The sequence below is a fragment of the Myotis nattereri genome (genome assembly GCF_964212035.1).
Source record: "Myotis nattereri genome assembly, chromosome: 2".
Lineage (NCBI taxonomy): Eukaryota > Metazoa > Chordata > Mammalia > Chiroptera > Vespertilionidae > Myotis > Myotis nattereri.
Genome location: NC_138076.1, coordinates 213,716,829 through 213,743,997, shown reverse-complemented (window position 1 = coordinate 213,743,997; position 27,169 = coordinate 213,716,829). Strand labels below are relative to the sequence as shown.

At 55.3% G+C, this 27,169-nt stretch overlaps 1 protein-coding gene across 1 annotated transcript in view; it reads left to right on the top strand.

The window, feature by feature from the left end:
* Window positions 1-27,169, top strand: part of KIAA0930 — a 35,910-nt gene that overhangs the window by 6,129 nt on the left and 2,612 nt on the right. Inside the window, exons 2-8 of the mRNA XM_081084527.1 lie at window positions 17,813-17,964; window positions 21,363-21,494; window positions 21,590-21,667; window positions 21,831-21,932; window positions 23,195-23,335; window positions 23,776-23,970; window positions 26,380-26,542. Coding sequence (XP_080940653.1) covers window positions 17,813-17,964; window positions 21,363-21,494; window positions 21,590-21,667; window positions 21,831-21,932; window positions 23,195-23,335; window positions 23,776-23,970; window positions 26,380-26,542 — 963 coding nt within the window. The remainder of the gene's footprint in view (window positions 1-17,812; window positions 17,965-21,362; window positions 21,495-21,589; window positions 21,668-21,830; window positions 21,933-23,194; window positions 23,336-23,775; window positions 23,971-26,379; window positions 26,543-27,169) is intronic.

The following is a 27,169-nucleotide window of genomic DNA, read 5'->3' as shown; positions in this document are numbered from 1 at the left end:
TTTTTATGTTGTTCTAACTCTCCACATTAGTTAAATGACTTCAAGATAGTTGAGTGGATGTGCCATAATTTCCAGAATTGGTCTGCTCTGTGGGAAACTTAGCTTAGTTTTTCACTGTTATAAATCGTTTGCAACAAACCTCTTTATTTGTACAAAGGTTTGTGCATTGGGAAGATTTCTTTAGCAGCCTGGGCTGTAGGTTTCATACCCGCCGAGCCCCCCAGCTCTGTCCTCAGGTCCGCCCTCCTGATGCCCAGTTTATCTGTGGTGCCTGGTGCCACCCCAGGTGGTCTGGAGACTGTGCCACCTGCCAGGGAGGTGGGGCCAGGGATTCCAGATTCCTCCTGCCCCGGGGAGGAGGGGAGCTGGCCCCCCATCCCCAGCAGCTCATTAGCTGTTGCTCAGCCCCTGGGATCCTTGCTCCTGTAGTAAAGCCTGAAGAGCCAGACCATGCAAGCTGCGTGCTGCCCCGGGGGAAGAGTGCAGAGTGAAGCCGTCTGCAGCCAGGGGCTGTGCACCAGGTGCCTCCCCTGAGCCCACCGAGGCCGCTTCTCTCCTGGGTGGGCTGGAGCCGGAGTGCCACCTCCTCCTGTTATTGTGCGCCTGGCATTGTGTCCTTCCCATGGCCACCCTGTAACAAGGGTACATCCCCGCTGGCAGGGGAAGACGATGAGACTCGTGAGAGATTGAGGCTTTAGTTCAGGGCCCAGAGCAGGTCTGGGACCCAGGTGTCCCGCACGTGGCTGCTGCCTGTCCATTCTCACTCACCTGTCCATCTCTCTCAGGAGGGCCTTCTGTCTGTGTGGCTGTTCACAGGGAAGGAGGTGGTAGAAGCGAGAGTAGAGGGGACTTGTCAGAGGCGGCTGCGCGGGGCTGGGCGTTTCTGAGGCCACCGCACAGCTGAGGGCAGGAACTGAGCAAGGGAATCGAGGTCCCAGTTCCTCATCTGGGGGAAATGAGAGAACGGCCTCTGGGTGTGTGTGTGTGTGTGTGTGTGTGTGTGTGTGTAGGGGGGAGGTTGGCTTCCACAGGGCGGATGCCAGGTGACTTTGGCGATGGGGCCCCTGAAGGGCCGTTGTCCCTCGGTGTCTGACCAGCTGCGCTGCAGTCCTCCTTCCCTGCAGCGTGTTGTCAGCTTTGCCTCTTGACACATCGAGTGCTTAGTAAACTGCCTGAACCCGGAGAGCCCGTGGGAGCTGGGTGCCAGGCACAGCAGTGAGCAAGACAGGCCCTGTGGCGGCCTCCGAGCTGGGTGGGTGGGTCCGGCTGGGTCCAAGCCTGGCTCAGTGAGGAGGCGTGCAGAACGCACACGCCCGAGTCCCTCTGACGGGGTTCAGTGTCTCCCCATACAGTGAGCTGGTTGCAGCATGTCTGGCAGCTCTGGCCGAGGCTTCCAGGATTCTGCGACCTGCCTCATGCCATGTCGCCATTGTGGTGAAGGCGGGAGGAGGTGGGATGTTGACTGGGTGGTGACCCCAGGCAGTTGGGGAGCGGAAGGGAGGCGGGAGTTGAGGTGCCCGGGTCACAGCTCCTGTCGGGGATGGGGCGCCTGTGTGGGTGGCCGAGGAAGCCTGAGAGATTGCTCAGGATAGCAGTTTGGAGGCCCTTGTATGTGTCAGAGCAAAGCAGTGAGTCAGGAGTTTGAATAGGCCCACGGCGATGAGGGGCTCCCAGGAGAGGGACTGGGAGCGGGGAACACTGGCTGCTGACTGCTCAGGCAGGACGGAGGCTGGCAGGGAGCCAGGTGTCACATGCCGCCGGGCTGCAGGGTGCAGGCATTGCTGTTTGCAGAGTCTGCAGGATTGCTGTCGGAACTGCAGGCCGAGGGCTGCTGTGGCCGAAGCCCCACCCCATGAAAGCCATCTTGAGGTCAGGGCCCGGCTTCTTCCTCACTGGGCCCCAGGGCCTCACGCAGGGCCTGGTTGAACCCGACCTGGATTCCAGACCCAGCTCCCGTTCTCATCTTGCTGAGTCACCTGGCTCATTAGGGAGATCCCAGACGTGATATGAGGATTGAAAGAGCACGCTGAGAATTTCGCAACAGTGTGCACAGGTAAGAAAGGAGCTTGAATGAGGTTCTTGCTGGTGAGGGCTCTAGGGTGAGATTCAAAGCTGCCCCATTATTCCCTGAGCGAGCTGGAAACGAGTTTCGTCAGTCACATGTTTGCTCTGCTGACTCCCTGTTGTGGCCCCGCCCTGTGCGGGGTCTGAGGTCTGAGCCAGGGCTTAGGAGCCAGGGTGACGAGGCTCTGTGCAGCGCAGGTGTGGAGCAGGGTTTGGTTGAGGTGCGGGCTGTCTGGCTCTGCCATTGCTAGCAGAGTGACATCACAGTGACTCAAGCCTGGAGCTCGGTTTCCTCAGTTAAACGGAGGTAGTAATTTTATCCCGTGGGAGTTGGTGAAGATCAAAGCAGGTAAAGCAGCGCAGGTGGGCGCCCAGCAATGGGAGGGATCAGGTGCGTGGGTACAGGAGGCACAGGGCTCGGGGAAGGGGGCGGCCGGTGGGGAATGGACCCTTCCCCTCCCGTCCTGGGAGGTGACAGCTGAGCTACTCTCACAGGCAGGTCGCCTGGGCCTCCATCAGGGAAGAAGGCGGGGGGCTGGAGCATGGAGCCACACCTCAGTTCAGGGGGCTGTCTGGAGAGGTCTTTTCCTGTCCTCACCTCCCCAGGGGTCCCCCTCCGCAGGGCCTGGAGTGCTGTGCCTGGCAGAGGAGCCAGGCTTTGAACTGAAGAAGGCAGGGCGCGGGCAGGGGTGTGAGCCGGTCCTGGCTCTGCCACTTTGCATCATCGAAACCCCTCGCTTCCCTTAGGCTGGCGCCGAGGCCCAGCCGGCCTGTGCGGCTCCTCACGTGGGGACCCATCGGCCCAGCTTCCCAGCCCGGGCCGCATCAGGACAGCCCTGGCCCCGGGCAGCTCCTTGGTCTTTGTGCCCGAGGGAGGGGCCTCGGCAGCAAAGGTCACTGAGAGGCACGGGGTCTGAAAGGGCTATTGAGGGGCACAGAGGCCTATTCACTGGGCCCTGGCTGCCCGGAGGGGAAGCGGCCAAGCGCTGCCTTGGACGCTCCCCAAAGAGGACACTTGACCCCCATTTTGGGGGGAGGGCCAGGCTGGGCAGAGGCTGCTGGGCCAGGCGAGCTCGCAGGGGGCACCTGGCCAGGCCCTTGTTCCGACAGCACCGGGCGTCCGCTTTCTGTGGGTCAGGGGTCCTCCATCCATCCTCCGCACTCCAGAGACTTCCCTCAGCCCCTCCCCGCCACACCCGTGAGGGGTCCCGAGTCCTCTGAGATGCCCACAGCCCCCAGCCAGGGAGGAGGTCTGAGGTTGGGGCGGCTCCAGCTCTGGCTCTCGCTCAGCATCCTGGGCCCTTTTCCTGTCCTCGCCTCACGGGGCGATCCCCCGCCGCCGCGGGGCCTGCAGTGCTGTGCCCGGCTGTGCCCACTGAACCCATAGTTATGAGCCTTCAGCTGACACCCCCCTCCTCAGGGCGCCTCCCTGACACCCGAGGTGCGTCATGGGCTCAGGGCACACACCTGCGCTCCTGCCATTGCCCAGGTGGCCGCCCTCTACGTCTGCTACGTGCTGACGCGCTCCAGGGGTCAGGGACGTGCTAGATGCCATTCACCCTCGCCGGCCCAGCCCAGCCCCGAGCACCGCCTCTGCAGTGGCAGTCGGAGATAGATGTGGGCCCGGGTGGAATGAGGTGTGGGCCAGTGGCTCCCGGTTCCAGCTCCAGCCAGCTGTGTGCCCGGGGCGGCTGGTAAACAAGCCGGCTTCTGTTTCTCGGAATGGTGATGTTATCGGCGGGGTGCCCTCTGTGTCCCTGTGTGTTGTTGGAGGAAGTGGAGTTCTTGAGATGTCGCAAGGAGAGGAATTTGCTGAGACTCACATGGAGGAGAAGGAATTTTTATTTTCATGGACTTGAACCCCTGGGTTTCCAGTGTCACATTTCCCTCCATCCCAATTTCATCTCCAGCAGGGCAAGAGGACAGGCGCTGCCCAGAGGATCTGCTCCATGTTAAAGCCCAGGCCAGGCCAGCCTCTGGCTGCTTGGCTTGCCTTCCCAGTTGCAGTCCATGGCGTGTAGGGTCTGCACGGCCATGGTCACGTGGCTGCAGATGTGCCATGGTAATTACATAACTTCACAAGTGGGAGTGAGACTGTGGGAAGGCCTCCAAGTGGAACAGCTGGGTCAAAGGTGTAAGCATTTGTGGGTGTCCCACAAAGTCCCTCTGTAGGGATTTTGTTGTTGTTGTTCATTCTCACCTGAGTTTATTTTTTTCCATTAATTTTTTTAGAGATGAAGGGGGAGGGGGGAGGGGAGAGGAAGGGAGGGGAGGGGAGGAGAGAAAGAGGGAGAGGGAGAGGGAGAGGGAGAGGGAGAGGGAGAGGGAGAGGGAGAGGGAGAGATAGAGATTGGTTGCCTCCCGTATGGGCCACGACCCGGGGCCAAGTATTGAACCTGCAACTCAGGTACATGCTCTTTTTTTTCCCATTTATCTTTATTGTTGAAAGTATTACAGATGTCTCTTTTGTTTTTTTCCCCATTGACTCCCCTCCACCCCACACCCGTCCTTCCCAGGCCTTCACCACACTATTGTCTGTGTCCATGGGCTGTACATAGCCTATGTAATAAAAGCCTAATATGCTAAGTGTCCAGTCATCCTTTCAATCAATCAAAGCGTAATATGCTAATGATATGCTAAGGCCACTCAACCGCTCCCTATGACATGCACTGACCACCAGGGGGCAGACAGTCGACCGGTAGGTTAGTTTGCTTCTGGGGTCCCGCCCATTGGGACTGAACAAGATAGGCCGGACATGCCCTCGAGCCCTCCCACGGTTCCTCCCTGGCTGGCCAACCTCCCGCGTCCCTCCCCGGCCCCAGTGGTGCATTGGTGGGGTCCCTCAGCCTGGCCTGCACCCTCTCCCAATCCAGGACCCCTCGGGGGATGTCGGAGAGCCGGTTTTGCCCTCATCCCGCAAGCCGGATCGAGGGACCCCGCTGGTGCATGAATTTGTGCACCCGGCCTCTAGTACACATATAAGTTCCCCTGTTAATTTCTTCCCACTCACCCCCACCCTGTCTTCCCTCTGATATTCGTCAGTCTGTTCCATGCTTCTATGTCTCTGGATCAGTTTTGTTCATCAGTTTATTTTGTTCATTAGAGTCCACATATAAGTGAGAACGTGATATTTATCTGTCTCTGGCTTATTTCACTGAGTATAATACTCTCCAGGTCCCTTCATGCTTTTGCAAATGGTAAGCGTTCCTTCTTTTTTACTGCTTTGTAGTATTCCATGGAATAAATGGGCCACGGCTGTTTTATTCACTCATCTGCTGATGGGCACTTGGGCTGTTTCCAAATCTTAGCTATTGTTAATTGTGCTGCTATGAACATAGGGGTGCATACATTTTTTCTGACAGTGTTTCGGGTTTCTAAGGATATATTCCTAGAAGTGGGATCACTGGGTCAAATGGGAGTTCCACTGTTAGTTTTTTTAAGGAACTCCATACTGTTTTTCACAGTGGCTGCACCAGTCTGCATTCCCACCAGCAGTGCACTAGGGTTCCCTTTTCTCCACATCTTCTCCAACACTTTTCATTTGTTGATGGTAGCCATTCTGACAGGTGTGAGGTGATAGATACCTCCTTGTTGTTTTAATTTGCATCTCTCAGATGATTAGTGACTTTGAGCATTTTTTCATATGTCTCTTGGCCATCTGTTTGTCCACTTTGGAGAAATGTCTAGTTAGGTCCTTTGCCCATTTTTTTATTTGGGTTGTTTGTCTTCCTTTTGTTAAGGTGTATGAGTTCCTTATATATTTTGGAAATTAACCTCTTGTCAGATGTATCGTTGCCAAATATGTTCTCCCAGACAGTGGGCTCCCTTTCCGTTTTGTTGATGGTTTCTTTTGCTGGCAGAAGCTTTTTATTTTGTTGTAGTCCCATTTGCTTATTTTCTCCTTAGTTTCCTTTGCCCTAGGAGATGTATTAGCGAGCATATTGCTATGAGAGATGTTTGAGATTTTGCTGACTGTGGTATCTTCTAAAATTTTTATGGTTTCATGACTTACATTTAAGTCTTTTATCCATTTTTAGTTTATTCTTGTGTATGGTGTAAGTTGGTGGTCTAGTTTCATTTTTTTTGCATGCACCTGTCCAATTTTCCCAACACCATTTATTGAAGAGACTGGACCTCAGTTGGTAATTCTGGGTATGTGTTCCCCACTTTAGTTTTATTTCTAATCTGGCCCTGGGAGAAGGTGCAAGAAAGATATGCCTATTTGGCCACCATTTTCTCCTCCTTTCCCAAAAAATCAGGTACATGCCTTTTACCAGGAATCAAACCCATGACCCTTTGGTGCTCTAACCACTGAACTACACAGGCTAGCGCTCCATAGGGATTTTTATCAGTCCACCTTCCACTGTCAGGTGTGAAATCCATGTCCATCACACCCTCTTGAACCTGGAGTGTCATCAGGTGTTTGGGGAGGTGAAAAAAACTGTCGCTTACATTTCTCTAATGATAGGGAGTTGAGTGTGTTTCCTGTTCTAAAAGCCATTTGTATCCCTCTTGGCTTTCACGCCAAGAACATGTTCCATGTTCTTAGGCATCGAATGAAACGTGTTACTTGTTAAGGCAGGCAGCCCTCACGAAGGGTTTCATTACTTTCCTGTTTATGGTGTGTGGGTTTTTATCTCTGTAGAAATTTCTTATGTGGTTTGTCATTTTTTTCTTTAATAGCTTTTGTGCTTTACTTAGAAAGGCTTTTCTCTCTGAGAAAATAGAAAAATTAATTCATTGGTTTATTTGGTATTTTTAAATGAGTTTAGTTATAACATTTAAAACTTGTGATCTTCTTGGGGTTTGTTTAGGCCTGAGCAGGGACTCAACCTTCTCTTTTTCCTCAGTTAGCCGGTTGTACCAGGACCAGTTGTGGAGTGAGAAGTAACACACAGTCATCTTCATCTTAGTGAGCTGAAGTGGCGCTTTATATCAATTAAATTACCATGTGTTTTAGTTCTATTTCTGTCCTTTCTTTTCGATTCCATTGATCTGTCTAATGATGTGCCAGTACCACCTTGCTGTCATTAATCACCTAGTTCATTTCATTTATTCATGCAATTAGCCAATACTTATTGTTTCCTGTAGGTCAAATAGTAGTCTAGGGACTAAGAAACCATCAGTGAACAAAATCAAAGAGGAAAGGTATTCAGACCTTCGTGGAGCTCACGTTCTCTCTGGTAAAATAGCTCAGCCCTAACTGGTTTGGCTCAATGAATAGAAAGTTGGCCTGTGGACTGAGGGGTTCCAGGTTTGATTCCGGTCAAGTGCATGTACCTTGGTTGCGGGCACATCCCCAGTAGGAGGTTTGCAGGAGGCAGCTGATCGATGTCTAACTCTCTAGCCCTCTCTCTTCCTCTGTAAAAAATCAATAAAAATATATTTTTAAAAAAATAGCTCAGTTCTGGAAGGGCAGGTGTTGGCAGACTGTGGCCCAGGCCGACTCCCACCTGCCGCCTGTGTTTGTAAATAAACCTTCCTTGGAGCCCAGCCATGCCCAGTTCTCCGTGTGATACTATGACTGGTTCTGTAGCAGAGACAGGACCAGATGGTCTGCAGAGCCTCAAGTAGTTTCTGTTTGGAACTTTAACAGAAGAAGTTTGCTGGCTCCTGTGCCAGGGAAGGATGGAAAGCCAACAATAAGTAGTCAAGTTTCTACTGTGGCCTCTAGTGACCAGTGCTGTGGAGGAAAGGGAAGCCGGAGGTGGGAGGGGGTGCTGGGGTGGGCTTGCCATTTTTAGTGGGTGGTGTGGGAAGGCCTCCCGGAGAAGCTGGGTGCTTGAGTGGAGAGCCGGAGGGAGGTAAGGGTGTAAGCCTCCGCAGGATTGTGAGCAGGGAAGTGACGAGGACTGACCTACTAGTAAGCATGGGGTCCAGAGGGAAGCTGGGCAGTAGGCGGGCCCTGGCAGCAGCTGGGCCGGCCGGGCGCGAGAGTCATTCATGAAAGGTGGTTGGCTCCCAGGCTGGTTTGGAGATGGAATTGATGACGGTACAGAGATGAATCAGAGAGTCCTGGGGGGCGGGGGGGTGGGGGGGGCAGTGATGGCAGAAACTGACACACCCCTAAATTAACAGAGGTCCAAGAAAGCCAGGACTGGAATCAGCTTCTGACCAGGCCGTAGCTAGAGGGTGATGTGGGGCCAAGGGAGGCTTTTAGGTTTTGGTTTTTGGTTTAAGTTGGTGAGTCTTGAATATTGCATTTGTTAGGATTCCTTTGGTGACAAGTGAAGAAACCAAAAAGAGAAAGTTACTGGCTAACGGGCGGTTGAAACCTCCAGAAGAAAAACAGTGCCTGATACTGAGGACCCGGTGTCCTCGCTCTCCAGCTCGTTCTGGACGCCTCTGGCCCTTTCTTGCTGCAGGTGGACCTCCTCCCCCCGCGTGACAGAGGCTTCGGGCCGCCCTAGGCTTCATGGCTGCGCCACTGACGGGGAAAGTGTGGTTTGGGTGGGCGGTGACATGGGATTTAGCTTTCCAGTACATTTTAATACGTGATAGGGGTCATGTCCCTACGTCACTCTTTCTACTTTTTCCTGGCTGTTTTGACATTCTCTTGCATTTTCTTTTGGGTCATGTTAAATTGATAGATCAAATCAGAATTGCTCTATGATTTGAATGTTCTTGGCTGAGAACTTGGTAAACCTTTTCATTTGTTCCAATCTTTTTTTATTTTTATTTTTTTTATTTTTTAAATATTTTTTATTGATTTTTTACAGAGAGGAAGGTAGAGGGATAGAGAGTTAGAAACATCGATGAGAGAGAAACATCGACCAGCCGCCTCCTGCACATCCCCCACTGGGGATGTGCCCGCAACCCAGGTACATGCCCTTGACCGGAATCGAACCTGGGACCCCTCAGTCCACAGGCCGACGCTCTATCCACTGAGCCAAACCGGTTTTGGCCCAATCTTTTTTTAAAAAACAAACACAATATAACCACTCCTCCCAATATAGCTTCTAACTAGGAGTATTGGTTTGTGTGTTGTTGTTTTTTAGTTTTTTTTATTTATTGATTTGAGAGAGACTTGTTGTTCAACTTATTCATGCATCCATTAGTTGATTCTTTTTTTTAAAAAAATAAGTTTTTATTTATTTCAGAGAGAGGAGAAGGGAGAGGGAGAGAGCTCTAGAAACATCAGTGATGAGAGAGAACATTGATTGGCTGCTTCCTGCACACCCTCTACTGGATATCGAGCCTGCAATCCTGGCATGTGCCCTGACCAGGAATTGAACTATGACCTCCTGGTTCATGGGTCAACATTCAACCACTGAGCCACGCCGGTCAGACAGTTGGTTGATTCTTGTATGTGCCCTGACCCCTGGGCTCAAACCTGCCACTTGGTGTATCAGGATGATGCTCTACCCTACTGAGCTACCCGGCCAGGGCTAGGAGTGTTGGTTTTTATCAAAGGTGTTGGTTTCTGGATGTAGTGATTTTGTCCCCAAATACCTTATGATTTCTATTTTGAAGTTTGAATAATTTTTTAATATGTTTTTCTTTTTCTTTTTTTTTTTCTTTTTGCATTTTCAGGTCAGGTATAACATCATCTATAACTAAAGTTAATTTTACCTTATATTCAGTGTCTATTCTCAGTATCTTCCCTGTATAATTGCAGTGTCTTAGTTCCTTTATTTTATTTGTTTACTTTTTATTTTTCACTTATAGTGCACATTCAGTATTATTAAATGTATGGTGTCTTTACAACGATGTTTAGATTCGTATTTTATGGGGAATTAGTTTTTAGATCAAGAATGGGAGTTGAATCTTATTGTTCTCCTACATCAGTGGAGATGATTGTGTGTTATTTCTTGTTATTTCTCACTTGAACTACCTACATGTAGTGAATTATGAATAGATTTCCTCACATTGGACCTTTCTGGTATTCCTGAATTAAATCCTGCTTACTCATGGCATGTCCTTTCAGTGGACTGATGGGTTCCCTTTAATGTTGTATTTAAGGTTTTTATGTTCATATCCAGGAGTGAGAGTAGCCTGTAATTGTGTGTGTGGGCGGGGGGGGGGGGGGAGGGGAGGGCTGGTGCACACTGTTTTTGGAATGTGTATTATGCCTCCTGTTGAAAAGAATTTGCAAGTTTCTTAGCCTCTAGAGACGTGTTAGTAACTCTCTCTTCAAGATCTGGTAGAATTGTCCTCTCAAACATCTCAGCTTCTACTTGAGTGTGCTTTCTTGGGAGTAGCTCTTGGACAGTGTTCTCTGCTGTTATACATGACCATCATGTTTAATGGCTGTACACTTTGAAAATTAGTGTTACATGGTTTAGTGGTCTAGACAAGAATAGGGGTGCGTTTCGAGGCATGCCTTCTGAAATCCAATTGAGGATTACTCCAGACGTCTGGTTAATTAATGGAAAGTGGTTTCGAGTTATTTATAATAACAGTAGCGGTCTTCATTCAGTGAGTTTTACAAAGTGCCAGGTGCTGTACCTGCACCTTGTAGAATCTCCTTTGGTCTCCATAGTAACTGCAGGAGGGAGCTGCTCTTCTCCCAATTTTATTGATAAGGAAACAAAACCTGAGAGGTTAATTTACCCAAGTAGACAATGGTCAAGAATGTGAACCAGCCTGGCTAGTGTGGCTCAGTGGTTGAGCAGCGACCTATGACCTAGGAGGTCAGGGTTTGATTCCCGGTCAGGGCACATGCCCCGGTTGTGGCTCCTTCCCAAGTAGGGGGCGTGCAGGAGGCAGCTGATCAATGATTCTCTCTCATTGATGTTTTTCTCTCTCTCTTCCTCTCCCTTCCTCTCTGAAATCAATAAAAAAAAAATATTTTTATTTTTTAAATACATTTTTATTGATTTCAGAGAGGAAAAGAGAGGGAGAGACAGACAGAAACATCAGTAATGAGAGAGCCTCATTTATCTGCTGCTTCCTGCAGGACCCCTACTGGGGATCAAGCCTGCAACCCAGGCATGTGCCCTTGACTGGAATCAAACCTGTGACCCTTCAGTCCACAAGCCAATGCTCTATCCACCGAGCCAAACCAGCCAGGGCTATATATTTAAAAAAAACCAAAAACATGAACCAAGTCTACCCTGAAACACTCTGCTGACAAAGGCTTCTCCTAACCCCATGTTGTGTTTGCATTCATGTGGAAAGCCTTATAAGATATAAAAGTTCCCCTCCTTCCCAGTGTACATTTAAAGAATCACCTCTGTGGAAAGTAGTTTATTTATGTTAAATTGCCCCTCTGCTGGGAAGTGGAGCCCTTACTCCACGCTCATCCAGACGTCCTTCCTGGATACCATGGCACAACAGCGCTCAGGAGGCCACTGTCACCCCTACCCCCTGCTGCAGGGCTGTGCCTGGGGCTCAGACATGTCGGGAAGGTTTGGGAGAAGTCTGAGTTGATTTCCTGAAGGTCCCGTCTCCTCGAGTAGAAAGGGCCAGGATCCGCGCCCTGCATGTGTCTGTGCGCCGGGCCTTGGAAAGAAGAGGGGCCGCGTTTGAGCCCCAGGTGCCAGCGAGTCCCGGGATTCCACGGTGTCACTCGCCTTATCGTGACCCTGCAGGCCGCAGTTAGCTGAGCCGTCCCCAGCTCCCCGAGTTCTGTAGCGAGCAGGGCAGACTGAGCTGTCCTAATGCCCCGCGTTCCTTAGCCGCTGAGGCAGACCGTGCTTTATTGCGCCTCGCCCACTGAGCTGCACGGGTCTCACATTTTTTACAAATTGAAGGCAAGACCCTCCACCAGCAAAAGATAATGACTCGTGAGAAAAATAAAAAAAGATGATGCCTCGCTTGACTCAGAACCTGCTTTCCTACACTGGTCTGCAACCGAACCGTAATCTCTGAGGAGTCCTGCTGAGCTGTTGACACTCGTCACCCGTTCAGTGTCATCCAGGAGGCAGAATCTGTGGCAACCTAGTCCCAGAGCACTGAGCGGGCAAGAGAGGCACAGGTTCTGGCCTCAGAGGGCCCTCTGCCCTCTCTCCATTCCTGAAGCCGCTCATCCAGAAAGGGCTCGCCCAGGTCTGAAGTTCGAGGACAGTGGTTACAAAAGCAGGCCCCCCAGTGGCGGCAGCCCCTCGGAGCTGGCAGGTGCCGGGTTCCTGATGCGCCCATTCTCATCACTCCTGGATTCTGCGTTTGCAAACTCGGCTACGTGCCAACATTTACTTCTAACCCTCATTTATACTTAGGAGCTTTCGAGGTTAACTGGAGACGTGCAGAACGGTGAACACTTGAGTCACCTGAGAGGCGTGTCCCCAGCTGAGGGGGAACAGGGCAGGGCTCTGCCTCTTGCTTCAGCTCCCGCCATAAACGGGGTCCTTTGCTGTCCCTTAGTGCGTTTGTGTGCTTCGTGTCGGTGATTGCTGTTTGAACCGGCCCCACGCATAGTGCTGACGTGCTGGCCGGCCCGGCACACGGAGGCTGCAGGGGCTTATGGAGAAAACGCATGTCAGGTGAGCTTCGTCCAGGCCCGAGTTATGGCGCTATTGGCCTGGAGTTCATTGTTAGTGAGCCAGCCATGTATTAAAGAAGGGTGTCTTTAATCAGAGACACACATAAACCAAGGTTATGTGCTGATTGGCAGACAAAAGCATTCTGTGACCAGAGGCTTGAAGGAACCCAGCCCTGCATTTCTCCTCGGAGCTGTGGTTTGTTTGGTGTTTGCTAATGCAGCCTTTGTGGCTACTTTATAGAACAGAACCACCAGGAATGAGAAGGGACTGTAATCAAGGCTGCTTCTCTGGGACCCGGGCCAGCAGGGAAGGCAGGCCTGCAGCGTGGAGCTGTCCGTGGTGCTGCCCAAGCGAGCGGCTCGGCGTCCGGACTGACCGCATCTCCTCTAAGTGCATCCACTGGACTCGGGGGCCAGGAAAAGCCGCTGTCCCGAGGCCAGATGTCAGGGAGACAGGGGCAGGGAGTGTCTGGAGATTAGGGAGCTCTCTGCTGGCATGGCAGCTCCCATGGCTGACACCTAGGGGACTTCTTGCTGATCAGGCCTTGGAGAAGGATTCGGGGTCCAGGGTTTACCTGTGGGAGAGAGACAGCACTGATTTCACAGGCTGCCCAGGGTCCAGTCCCCCCCTCGTGTGTTTATTCACAACAGTTACTGCACCCGCGACATGGGGAAGTTTGGGATCCAGTGACCTCGTCTGAGCAAGCCACACCCCCGACAGAGACATGGAAAGGAGCAGGCAGAAGGTCCCCAGAACCCACAGCAGAACCCACCTTGCGGTGCTGTCATTACAGCACAGGAATGTCGTTGTGCGTGAGGCTTTATTTTTGTCTGTTTTATTTCTGTTCTATAAGGCAGAGTCCTAGAAATGGAAGAATGCTCATTTGATTTTCACAAAGAATATAATGATTTTTGTTCTCTTGTACATATGAGAGTCCCCAGCTCAGTGCACCCTTGCCAGCTTCCATAATTACAGTGTTTTACCCACTTTATATTAGAGTCTAGTTTATGTAAGATAAATGGCATCCACCGGAAAGGGAACAGTTTGATGGCTGTGTGAACCTGTGAAGCCACCACCACAACCAGAAACTGCCATTGCTTTTGTCACTATGGTTTTGTCTTTGCTGAACCATCACGTGACTGTGACCTTACAGGGTGCAGCCTTTTGTGTGACCCCTCGCGCAGCAGGACGAGTGTGAGGCTTATCTGTTGTGTGGTTGGTCAGTGGTTTGCTTTTATTGCCCGTGATCGTCCCTTGAGTGGCTGTGTCACGTTTCATGTGTCCATCCTCCTGGTTCCCAGTTTGGGGCTGTTATGAATAAAGCTTTCAGGAATATGTGGGTACCTGTGTGTGGTAGGCACAGGCTTCATTTCTTTGGGGTAAGTACCAAGCAGTGGGCAAATTGTTGGTAAATATGGTTAGCTTGTAAGAATCTGCCCATTTTCCAAAGTGGTATTTTTTTAATACCACCAAATTTGGCTCGGCCGGCATGGCTCAATGGTTGCGCATCAACCTGTGAACCAGGAGGTCATGATTCCATTCCTGGTCAGGGCACAGGCCCGGGTTGCGGGCTCGATCTCCAGTGTGGGGCATGCAGGAGGCAGCTGATCCATGATTCTCTCTCATCATTGATGTTTCTGTCCCCCCCCCATTTCCTTCCTCTCCGAAATCAATAAAAAAATTTTTTAAAAAACTAAAAATAAATACATACTACCAAATATGCCCTCTTAAAATGACAACTTGTTCTTTTAATATGAAATTTTGACTACTTGCGAGATCAATATTTTCTCACATTTTGGCTAAGCACTTCTATTTCCCTTTTGGTCTGTTACCTGTTTGGGTATTTTACACATTTATCTATCAGAGTCTTATGCACTTTCTTTCATAACTGCTATGGTGCGAACTCTCTCTATTACGGTCCTTGCTTACGTGTTAAGATTTCCCTCCCGGTTTCTTGTTCCTTTTGCTTTCTTGGGCATGAAGGGAGCTTTGAATGTTCAGGAGGGCAGCTCTTAATGTTTGTGCTGTTTCTTCTTGCATTTAAAAAAATATGTTTTTATTAATTTGAGAGAGAGAGGAAGGGAGAGAAAGAAAGAGAAAAACGCCAATTGGCTGCCTCGTACACTCTCCCGACTGGGGATGGAACCTGCAACCTGGGCATGCACCCTGACTGGGAATCGAACTGGCAACCTTTTGGTGCATGGGACGAGGCTCAACTAACTGAGCCACACAGCTCTTCTTGCTTTTAAACTTTGAGTGTCTTGGGTGTGGAGATGTTCAGCATTGTCTGGTCCCCCTGTGGCTCTGGCGTGGCACCCACGGCCCCTCCTGGTGGTTGCTCTAGCAGTCCTTTCTCTTTTTATATCTATATCTATAAAACCCTAATATGCAAATAGACCAAACGACAGAACAACTGTTTGCTATGACATGCACTGACCACCAGGGGGCGCGTGCAGAACATGGCGGGTGTTGGCAGCAGGGGGAGGAGTGAGGAACATGGCGGGCATAGACCACGGCGGGATAGTAGAGCAGGTGAGCGGGGGCGCCAGACCAAGGCAGGGCACCGGTCACTGTCATCGGGGCGAGCCTCTGGTGGTTACTGAAAATTCTTTGCTCCCACGTGCCATAGTCCTGCCTGGTGCTTGCACCTGCTGCCGGCACCAGCCCTGCTCGCACCCACTACCAGAACCGCTGCTTGCACCCACTACCAGAACCACCGCTCGCACCCACTATCAGCGCCTGGCACTGGCCCCAATCGCTCGGCGCCATCAGCAGGTGCCAGCAGTGGCTGCCGGCCCCAATCGCCCCTCGGGCTTCTTCACTAGCCCCTGTTCCTGAGGGGTGATTGGGGCCGGCAGCCGCCTCTCACACCCACTGCCGGCACCAGAGATGCCGCTCGTACCCACAGCTGGCTCCAGAACCTCCACTCACGCCCAGTGCCGGTCCTGATCGCTCAGCGCCGTCAGTGGGTGCGAGCGGTGGCTGCAGCCCCAATCGCCCCTGAGGGCTTCTCCACCTCCTCCTGCTCGCACCATCAGCAGGTATGAGCGGGGCTGTCACCATCAGTGTGTGGGAGCAGCAGCAGCAGGAGCGGGGCTGCCAGCAGAGAGGGGACTGGGGGCCGTACCAGAAGGGGCCGGGTGGGGCCATGGAGGATGGGCCGAGACCTGCCCCCGTGCCCACCACAGCCTCGTGGCCCACAGTTCCTTTCAACATGCACAAATTCGTGCACTGGGCCCCTAGTATGTATGTATGTGTGTGTGCGTATATATATGTGTGTATATATATACGTGTATATATATATATGTATGTGTGTGTATATATATATACACACACACACACACACACACACACATATATATATATATATTGATTTCAGAGAGGAAGATAGAGGGAGAGAAAGGGAAATAGAAACATCAGTGATAAGAATCATTAATCGGCTGCTTCCTGCAGGCTCCCTACTGAGGATCGAGTATGCAACCCAGGCATGTGCCCTGACAGGGAATCGAAACATGACCTCCTGGTCCATGGGTCGATGCTTGACCACTGAGCCATGCCCGCCAGGCAGGAGTTCAGGTTTTATTCAGGAACTAGAGGTCCGGTGCACAAATTTGTGTATGGGTAGGGTCCCAGGTATGGGTAGGGCGATCAGGGCTGATCGGGGCCTTCTGGCTGCCTGCCGGGGCCTTCCTTTGTTCCGCATTGCCCCTTGGTGGTCAGAACACATCATAGCGAGCGATGGAACTCCTGGTGCCCCAGTCGATCTCCTGAGGGGACACTTTGCATATTAGTCTTTTATATAGATAGATAAGCACAGCACATTTGCTTAATTTTGTAGGGCGTCTGTAGTGGCGTGAGTTGGGCATTGCCTGTTGTGAAAGTGTTGCAGGAATTTCAGATCCGTGGTTGAACACCAGCCTGCCTGGTTCCCCCTGGTGCCTGGGAGCCTGGAGAGGCTGTCAGTCCTGCAGGCTCCGCCTCCCCTCGCCCCCCTCCCCCAGCTGCGTTTATGTGGATCAGGCTGACCTAGACCCTGCTGGAGAAGACCCCTCTCTCCCTGGAGCCAGGCAGGCTGTGGGAGCAGAGGGAGGGGTCGGGAGCTGGTTGGAGCCTGGTTCGCTGGCAGAGCTGTGGCAGAAGTAAACCAAGGCCGGGGTTTCTGCATGTGACTCAGCCTTCCAGAGCCTGCTGGCTGACCCCAGGCCTAGGGGGCTTGCGCTGTGAGGCAGGGCACCTGGCAGTCCTGGTCGGGCCACTGAAGTGCCCGTGAGGGCAAGGGAGGGTCCCCGCCGCGGCTTGGTTCCCTGTCTCTACGTGTAGGGTTAGGTCAGGCCCTTCCTGCACCGACTAGGAGCCCGAGGTCCCAATGGTACCAGTTCTTCTGGGGCAGAGGGAAAGGAACCAGCAAGGAGGGATGCCCTGAGGGTATACACAGCAGCTCTGGAGCGGGTCCTGCAGTCTCCCTGCATCTGCCTAGAAAGGAAGGACGCCCAGCTTGCTGATCCTCTCTGTGCCAGGCTCGGGCCTTCATGCCCACGGCTCCGTCAGCCCACACTCACCACAAGGGCCGGGGCATCAGAGGGCCACGCTGCTGGCCTGCTGTCACAGCAGGTGGGAGTGCGTGGAAGCCCGGCTTTCCCCCCTACGAGAGCCGGGCTTTTCCCCTGTGCAGAAGGCATGACGATAGCTGTATTACCTTAAGGAAATGCTACTTGTCAAAAGAGTAGAGCCCCCTTGAAGGCCAAGCAAGAGTAAACCCCGCTGCTGAAAGGCCCCGCAGCTCAGGGGTGAGGGGCTGTGCCTGTCTTCGCTGCTTTCTGCCCGCAGCTCAGACTCGTTGGCAACGGGGCAGCTGTTCCTTTAAGTCGAATTCTCTGGGGATTGCCACAGCCTGGGGTGAGGGTGGGGGTGTGGGCTGAGGGTGGTGCTTGTCTGATGACGACTGGTCTCCCCTGCAGAGCCCTTCCTGCTCCAGCCCCAGCCCCAGCCCCGACAGCCTGTGACGTCCCTCCTTAGGTCTTTCCTTTCCCCAGAAGCTGCTGATTCATCCTCGGGCTGGAGTTCGGGCAGCTGTGGGGCTGGGAGCTGGGTCTTTGGGTGGAGAGTCGGGCCGCCAGGGAGGTGCCCCTGAGCCTCTCTGGCTGCCCCTGGTGGGGGTGGGTGGGAGGAGGGGGGCTCTGGACAGCAGAGAGCCCTGGCAGGTTTCTGTCCAGAAATGCAGGTTGGGGCTGGGAGTGGGGGCGTAGGGGGACAGGCTGGGCCAAGGTCACAGGGCGAGGGCCAGGCTGACCATCCTTCTCACTGCTGTCTGGCCTCCCCTGCAGGGTGCTTGAAGGATGACCGCATCGCCTTCTGGACCTGGATGTTCTCCACCTACTTCATGGAGAAATGGGCGCCACGGCAGGACGACATGCTCTTCTACGTGCGCCGGAAGCTGGCGTTCTCGGGCACCGAGAGCGGTGTCGACGGGAGGAAGGTGCGTGACCTCCGGCCCGGCTGAGTGTCCCTGCAGAGTCTGCTCTTGGCGAGCGAGGCAGCCTCCCTGGCAGTCCCGTCCGTGCATGTCCAAGGGGGAAACGAGGCTCCCTGAGCACCTGCTATGTGCCGGGAGCCGCGGGGAGGCAGTCACACGTGCTTGCTGGGGGTGGGATGTGCTGGGGGTGGGATGTGCTGGGGGTGGGATGTGCTGGGGGTGGTGCACATTATTATTAACCTTCACCGTGACCCTGAAAGGCAGCAGTGTTACCATTATTGTACCTTTGAGCGAACGGAGGTTCAGAGGCGAGGTGGTTCGGGCAGCCTCTCATAATTAGTAAATAAATGGTAGAGCAAAGCTTAGGCCGCAGACCACGGGCCGCCCAGTGTGGGCTCTCCACTTCCTGATCTCATGTCCTCGCAGCACCTCGATGGGGCAGGTGCTCCTCTCCCCTTTACAGATGAGGTTCGCGAGCACTCAGGTGCCCGGACTCGCCCACGGCTTCTCATCCACTGCATATAAGTGTGTGGACAAGTTAATGCAACAAGCTGCATGGTTCCTGCTCTTTTTTCAGAAGCTTTCATTTTAAAATGTTTAAGCAAACTGTGTGCCAGACATGGCAATGCATGGCCTTCTTTTAAACACAAACATGGGAGGGCTGTGGAGGCAGCCGGGACTGTGCAGCCTGCCTGGCTCCGGGTCCGGGGCCCTGAACCCTGCGGGCCAGGCCTGTTAGCGGGGCGGGGCGGGGCGGGGCGGGGTGGGGGAGGGGGTCGACTTCGAGCCCCTGAAGGCCTCGCCCTGCCGTGTGCCTGCTCTTGGGGCCTGACACATGCAGAATAGGTTTTCTGCAAATGAACAGGCCTGGCATCCCCGCCAAAGAGACACGGTGACTTCCTGCCGCGCTGGCCTCTGCATGCCGGTGGCAGTACAGCCGGTCTGGCTGGGCTTCGTGACATGTGGGGCGACAGAGCTACACCCTGGGGTTGGCCGAGGTCCCTGGCATCCGGCTGCTGTGCAGGCAGCTGGCTGTGGGACTGTCGTGACTGGGACTGAGCACAGTCTCATGGTTGGCATATTTAGTGACCAGAAGGAATGGGAGCAGAGCCCCTGGTGAGATGAGTCTTGAAGGGAAAGCTGCTCCCAGCAGCGCAGTGGTGGGCCTGACAGTGCGTAAAATCCCGTGCGTCTGGGCTTCGCTGTGTCTGTGCAGCTGCGCTGAAGGAGAGGGACGCAGGACACCTGGGAGGCAGGGGCCGGACCACAGGGATGTGGAAGTCACGCCCTGGAATTGAGGCATTTTCTCCAAAGCCCTGGGACACCACTGGAGCATAAACTGAGGAAGGGATGCGGTCAGAGGGCCGTTCAGCAAGTGCTTGGCGGCGGGTGGACTGGAGAGGGTCGGAGCAGAGGCAGGGCTGCCCGGGAGGGTGCTGGTGGGGCTGCACCAGGGAGAGGAGCTGTGCAGAGGGTGTCAGCTGGTGCCCAGGACGTGGGCTTAGCCCAGCAGGGCCTCAGGGGACTGAACTGGGGCGGTCACCTCTGGCCCGCAGGCCTCTGCTGGAGTGATTGCAGACAGGGTCCTTCCCCAAAGGCAGTCCGCTGCGGCAGACTGAGACCAGGGCCCCGAGGCACGCTCAGCTGTTTCTGGAATTTCAGTGCGGGCGAGGCCCCAGCTCTGGTGAGGGAGGGTGTTCTTGTGTGCGTGCGTGTGTGTGTGTGTGTGTATGTGTGTGTGTGTGGGGGGGTCATTTAATATTATAATATGGCCTGTGGCTCTTGAATAATGTCCAGTTCCCAAACAGAGATTAAAGTTTCCAAAATTGCATGGCGAGGTGACGCCCAGTTCCCTCATGCGTACGTCACCACTAGAATTCTACTGGTTCCTGAAGCTGGAAGGGACCTTGGGAGATAGACTAACCCAGTGGTCGGCAAACTGTGGCCCCTTGAGTGTGGCTCTTCCACAAAATGCCACGTGCGGGCGCGCACGTACAGTGCGATTGAAACTTCGTGGCCACGCTTAAGGGGCCAAAGAGCCGCATGTGGCTCGCGAGCCGCAGTTTGCTGACCACTGGACTAACCTGTGAGAGGACAGAGATCAGGCCCAGGCGATGTGCCATCCAATCGCTTAGGTCCCCATTTTACACGTGAAAGATCTGAATTAGTTAGCGGCAGAGCTAAGATAAGCATTCAGGTTTTCTGCTTTCTCGGTTTTGTGTACCTCATTAATTTTTATTATTATCTTTTTTAATTTAAATTCTTTATTGTTTAAAGTATTACTTAAGTCTCCATTTTTCCCCATTGACCTCTCCCCCGCCGCCCCCACCCGCCCAGGGAGGGTGTTCTTAACCTCCCTCCACCTGGATTCTCCCTGCAGGAGGGGGTGGCAGGGAGGCCAGGGGGCAGTGAGTGGGCAGACGGCTCTCACCTGGTGGGAGAGAGGCTCCTGGTCCAGGGCGGGGGAACGTGGAGGAGGGAGCAGAGCCCTGTGTAAACGCTCCTGAACATCCTGGGGTGTTGAGGTTGGTGAGGGAGCCTGAGTCCATGGGAGCATGTGTCCAGCTGTTCATGTGCTAGAATGTTCCATGGACCACGCACAGTGAGCTGTGTACAGAAATGAATCAGACCTGGCCCTGGCCCTGGCCCTGGCCCTGGCCTTGGGAACCCCCAGTCTGCTGGGACAGGGTGTAGCCAGTGACACAGAGCTGCGATGGTGGGAAGATGGGGAGCAGGTGGGGGCCCACAAAGAGGAGGTGACCTCAGCTGAGTGTTGTAGGACAGAGGGGGCAGCAGTGAGCTGAGGACCTGCGTGGAGGGACCGGCACGTGCGAAGCGGGAGGGGTGGGCCCTGCCGAGTCTGGCTTGGTGTTTGGAGGGCAGGGGGTGGGCAGCGATTTGAGGAGGCCCCATGGGCCTAGGGGGTGCAGGGCAGGCGGGGAGGGGATGTGGGGAAACCTGATGGCAGCTTCCCAGGTGGCTTCCTGCCCCCACCATTCAAAATGGAAAGACAAGCCCTTGGCAGGTGCAGTGCCAGCTCTCTGGGGCGCCTGCGCACTGCTTGTGCTCTGCGGCAAGCCCAGGCTGCTTCCGCCCCCTTCCATCCTTCCATCCTGCAGCCTGCAGAGCCCACAGTCGCCATAGCAACCTGCGGGCTGCCTGCGCTAGCGGGGGAGGGTGGATGGGTGGATGGGCTGCCTGCTTGTGGGCTGGGGAGCAGAGTGTGGGTGGAACAGGGTGCTGGGATCCCCGCCCTCGGGCAGGCCCTCTGAGAGGGTTCAGCTCCTGATGAACTCGGGTCTCAGCTAGAGGCTGAGGGCAAGGCTGGCATCTGTGCTGACACCTGCCCCGGGCAGTGGCCGGGGAGAAAGCACCGACTCCCTTCCTGCCTGTGCCCGCAGCTGGCGGAGGCCGAGCCCGAGGTGGAGGTGGAGGTGGAGGTGTACCGGCGGGACTCCAAGAAGCTGCCCGGCTTGGGGGACCCTGACATTGACTGGGAGGAGAGCGTCTGCCTGAACCTCATCCTCCAGAAGGTAAGGGTAGGCGGGCGGGGCTCCAGCAGCAGGGCAGGGGGTGGGCGCTGAGGGACAGCCGAGCCCTCCACGCACCCCCTCCTGCTCTCTTCCAGCTGGACTACATGGTGACATGTGCCGTGTGCACGCGCTCTGAGGGGGGCGACATCCACATCCATAAGAAGAAGTCCCAGGTGAGCCACCGACCGAGAGCCCCAGGCCTCCCAGCTGCCAGCTCCGCCCGGGAATTGCAGCCCTGCCTGCCCGGGGTTGGTTCTGCAGAGGTGTGTTTTAGACAACACTCTCCACCTGGGCGCAGGTGGGCCTCACTGCGTCCGTAAATCTCCTTTCTTTCAGCAAGTGTTTGCGTCCCCTAGTAAACACCCCATGGACAGCAAAGGGGAGGAGTCTAAGATCAGCTACCCCAACATCTTCTTCATGATCGACAGCTTCGAGGAGGTGAGCGTGTCTCCCCGTCAGCGCTCCCTCCGGCCTCGCCCCCTTGCAGAAAGGCGGTGGAGGGTGGGAAGGGCTAGAAGCAGAGGGGTCTGGACTCCTACCAACGTGGCCCCCACTCTTCCTGGTGTTGGATGAGGAGCAAGGGTACCCCCCAGCTTGGAGCCTCAGTTCTCCCACCTGTAAAATCGTGCTCATCTGTCCTGTTACCCTCAGGGTCGGAGGTCAAATGGGCGCCTGAATGGGAGACGGCACTAAAGGCCTACGGCAGTGCTGCCCTGCGGAGGGTCGTTAGTATCGCCACAAAACTGAACAAGTGCCTCCTCCCCGCTGCTCCAGCCCGGGACCCTGGGGGTCAGGGGCAGGGCTTTGGGAGTCATCCAGCCACGCGTCTGTTTTAAGGTTGGGCAAAGGGTGACTCGCCCAGGGAAGCAGGTGCTGGGGAGAACCAGGCTGTGTCCCACTCCTGACCGGCACAGCACCTGCCCAGCCAGTCCCCCCCCCCCCCCAGGCCTCTGAGGAGGGGGGTGGCTTCCAGGGCCTCCTGAATTTGATTGTATCTTTTTTCTTTTTTTTGAGATAGAGTAGAAGGGAGGGAGGAAAGGGGAGAGAGAAAGAGAAAAAAAATCGATGTGAGAGAGAGACATAGATTGGTTGCTTCCCGCAGGTGCCCTGACTGGGGTCAGGGATATGCCCTTGACCAGGAATCAGACCCACAACCCTTGAGTGTGCAGGCCGACGCTCTATCCATTGAGCCACACCAGTCAGAGCTTGATGGTATCTTGAAGCATCTTAGGCTCAGGAGGCTCACACAACTCGTTCATCCAAGGAGCTGAGATTTGAACCCGAGTCTGTGTGGCCTCAGAACTCGGGGTTCACTCTGTGCCTGCATAGAAGCTGAGAAGTTCAGGGCGGGGCGGGGCGGGGTGGGAGGGGCTGGTCCCCCATGGCCGGAGCGGGGAGATCCTGGATTCTGGGCCAGACAGTCCTCTAACTGCGTAACTTCTTAGCCTGGAGGTGTGATGAGGGCCAGGAGTCCTTCCCCTTCCCTCCCAGAGTCACAGGCACAGGCGCCCTCTGCTGGACGCTGCCCCTGCCAGTTAGGCTGCGCTGGGTGGGCGGAGGGTGGCAGAGCTGGGTGGCCACAGGTTTCTCATCTGTGCCTCAGCGTTCTCATCTGCTAAATGGGAGTTTTCGGGGCGAGTGAGGGGTGGGTGGTGAGCAGCTGACAGTTGACGTCTTCTCTCCGCTTGCTCCCACCCCAGGTGTTCAGCGACATGACTGTGGGGGAAGGAGAGATGGTCTGTGTGGAGCTGGTGGCCAGTGACAAAACCAACATGTTCCAAGGGGTCATCTTCCAGGGCTCCATCCGCTACGAGGCGCTCAAGAAGGTGTACGACAACCGGGTGAGCGCGGGTGGCCGGGGCCCAGCCCCTCCGTGCCGCCCTCCTCAGAGTACCTGCGCAGCCAGGCCCACTAAGGTGGCTCAGGGCCAGCGCTGTGTGACCTTCCCAGGCCACCCCCAGCAGGACACTCCCAGGGCCGGCCCTGACTCACCTGAGGGACAAGAGCCAGGCTCTCTTCGGAGCTGGGCACCACCCTGAGGCTCGCCTCCTTGGAGCCTGGGGGTTGTGCTGGTGGGGGGTGGGGACGGGCTCGGGTTCTGGGGCTGCAGCTCTGTTCCCAGCCGGGCCCTGGGCCTGCTGGGCATAGGGTCACCGGCAGTGAGGGGGATGTCAGCCGGGGACCCCACGTGTGCAGCACTGCCCTGCCTGCTGGGGGCCTGCTCCGGGAGGGTGACTGTCCGCCCACCAGCCTGGCTCAGCCTTTACCCACCTGCCCACAGGTGAGCGTGGCCGCCCGCATGGCGCAGAAGATGTCATTTGGCTTCTACAAGTACAACAACATGGAGTTCGTGCGCATGAAGGGGCCCCAGGGCAAGGGCCATGCGGAGATGGCCGTCAGCCGTGTGTCCACTGGTGACACGTCCCCCTGCGGGACTGAAGAGGACTCCAGCCCGGCTTCGCCCATGCACGAGCGGGTAAGGGCTGCCCCCTCAGGCAGGGCTTCCTGTCCCTTGACTCTGCTTCCCACCGTCTCCCTGACCTTTACAGCCCAGGGGAGGTAGGTATTGTCCCCACTCTCTGCGGAGGAGGCTGAGGTTCAGAGAGAGCAAGTCACTTGCCCAGGGTCACACAGCAGGTTAGTGCCCGGGCCAGAGCCCTTTCTGCTCCCCTGAGCTGTCAGTGCAGCCAGGCTGTTCACCTTGCGCTGGCGCCTGCCTCAGTGGAGCTGCTGGGCGAGCGCAGGCGGGTGACAGGCCTTCCCTGTGAGAGAGATGGGGACAGCGAGGCGCTGGCTTCCGTCCTGTTCCCAGAGCAGCAGCTCTGCTCTTTGCCCACCAGGTGTCTCCCAGATGAGCAGCTGCTCAGCCCCCTGCACCCCGCGGGCAGGAGGGAGCTTTCCTGTCCGTGGACCTGGGAACCCCGGGTCGCACGACTCTGGTGTGACAGCACAGCCTTGCCGCCCTGCCATTTCCAGGCCACCATCCTTCCCCGGGGTGGGGACCCAGGTCGGCGGCGGCTGTACTCGGCCTTCAGCGGGGCTCAGGGAGGAGAAAGTCTCCCCCGCAGCCCACTGGCCGCTCTGCCGGCTTGGGTATCTCGGGCTGCTCAGAGCGGCTCCCGGGGTCTTGGAAGGAGACAGGCATGTGAGCGCAGTGGGCAGGAGGCAGCCCTGCTCAGGCATCGCCAGGAGGGGCTGGGGGAGACGGGGCTGGAGTCTGGGCGCTGCTGCTCACCGCCTGGGACAAGTCTCTCTTCCTCCCTGAGCCTCTGCGCTCACCCAGAAATGGGGTGACACACCGGCTCCCTGCGGTGTTGGGAGGCTCTGAGGAGGTGTCCAGGGAGCAGCCACTGTAGTGACTTTGCTGGTGACCCGCTTGGGAGGCGACTCTTAAGAATGTGAATAGCGCGCTATGTGCTGCGTGCGGGAGAGTGTTTGCCGTACTTGTAATTCTGTCTAATGATGACAACCAGGCGTATCTCCAAGAGGCCAGAGGTCATTTTCTTTAGTGTCTTTATACCTTTCCTGTGTATCTTCTGCAATGAATGTGTTTTATAAGCAGAACAAAATAAACGGTACTTCTGTAAGGGGGGTGAGAATCCCAAGCAGCGGCCTCTCTTCGCAGGGTGGTCCCGGGGTCACGGGGAGGGACTTGCCAGGGCCACCCAGCTGTGAGTGGCAGGGCCTGACCTCCTGGGGACCTTCCAGGCCCTGCCACCTCTGTGCTCACTGTTGCGTACCCTCCTTTTCCAGGGGGGTCATTTGTAACCAGCGTATGACAAATGCAGATTCTGTGTGTATTGTGGTTTCTGGTGTTTGTTTTTTATCTTTTAAAACCTTCCCTGACTTGTGGGAGGACCACCTGGAGCCAGCGGCCGCCGGGACTTTGGTGGACGTCAGAGCCATGATGAAGAGGCTGACGGGGCTCCGGAAGTCTCGGTCCCAGCTCACCTTGTTCCTCAGATTCTTGTTTGCATGGGGAGGAGGGAGGAGAGGGGCCACGTTCCCTCTGCCTGGAACGCCCTTCCCCCCCTTCTTCACCTGGCGAACTCCTACTCGTCCTTCAAGACCCGGCTCCAGCGGCATCTCCTCCAGGAAGCCTTCCCTGCTTTCTCGGGCTTTTGCCTCTGTGCTCCCCTGTATTCCGTGCCTCTCTTTATCTGTCTCAGCAACCAACATGCAGTCTGTTGTTGTTCCTCTTTGAGTCTGTTGCCCCCAGCAGACTGTGAGCTCCTTGAGGGCAGGGACCAGTGTCATGTGCCTGTCTGTGCTTAAAGCTGCGTCCGCTGGGCCCCAAGCGGGTGTGGAGAATGTTTGGTGAACTGAACAGTGTGTTTAGAAGAGAGGAGAGGAGGGGATGGAAGCATGGACCACTTAGCCATAGCAAGGGTGTGGAAGAATGCTGGGGGGATGGGGGTGGGGGCATGTTAGCCAAGAAATGAGGGCGGAAGACCTGAATTGCAATCCGTTTTGCCATCGTCCTGCCGGATGATGTGAAAGTTCACATTGGACGAGTTAAATTTGCTGTCCACCTTCGAGTCCTCACTTGCCCGAGGGGTTAGTGCGGGTCCTATCCGGTGGAAGTCCTGTGGGTTCAGTGCTGTGGCAGCTGCTTGAGCAGCGTTAGCAGCCAGTCTTGGCACTAACCCAGCCCCTGCCAGTGTGAGGGCAGAGCTGGTGGCCAGGCCGTCCTGCTGGCCCCTGAGCTGGAACCATGTCCTAGTGCCCACGCAGCCCGCAGCAGGTGGGCTCGGTGCCACAGCCGGTCCCCTCCTCAGCCCGTGCTCCCATGGGAGCTCTGTGTCGGGTTCTTTGAGGCAGGTGAGTGGCTTTGGGATCCCCGCAGGTTGGTGGCCGCTCTGTGACTACGGCTCTTTGTCCCCAGATGACCTCCTTCAGTACGCCCCCCACCCCGGAGCGGAACAACCGGCCCACCTTCTTCTCCCCGTCCCTCAAGCGGAAGGTGCCCCGGAACCGCATCGCCGAGATGAAGAAGTCTCACTCGGCCAACGACAGCGAGGAGTTCTTCCGCGAGGACGATGGTGCAGGTGACCGGCCCCTGATGCCTCTCGGTTCACTCACTCACTCATTCATTCATTCATTCATTCCTCCTAGAGAGGGTGCCTGTCCGGGGGGAGGTGCTGAACAGACAGGCCCCTGCCGCGAGGCGCGCCCCCTCCAGTGGGTCTGTTCAGAACGTGCGGGCCGAGCGGCAGTCGCAGTGTTAGGGGTTCGCACACTTGCAGATGCCGATGGTCAGATTGTCCCCACAGGGGCCGGAAGTGCGTGCCGAGGGAATGGGCTCTGGTTTGTTCATGCATTTGGTGACTTGGTCTGTTTTACCCCCTGCGCTGTCTTTGGCCACTCAGCCTTGCTTTAGAGTCGGGTGGGGAACCTTTTTTCTGCCAGGGCCATGTGGATATTTGTAACATCATTCGTGGGCCATGCAAATGCATCCACTTAAGCGCTAGCCTGCAGAAAAAGGAAACTAGCCCGTGATATGGGCCAGACATTTCCTTAATGCGCCCCTACTGCCTTGGCAAGGCCAGCCCAAGTGACTCTGCGGGCGGTACCCAGACGTTCCCACCCGGCTCCAGTGGGGCCCGCAGGGTCCAGGCTGCCGCTCTCCGGCCTCCGCAGCCTCCTGCCTGCCTGGGCAGAGGCCCTGGGTCTGG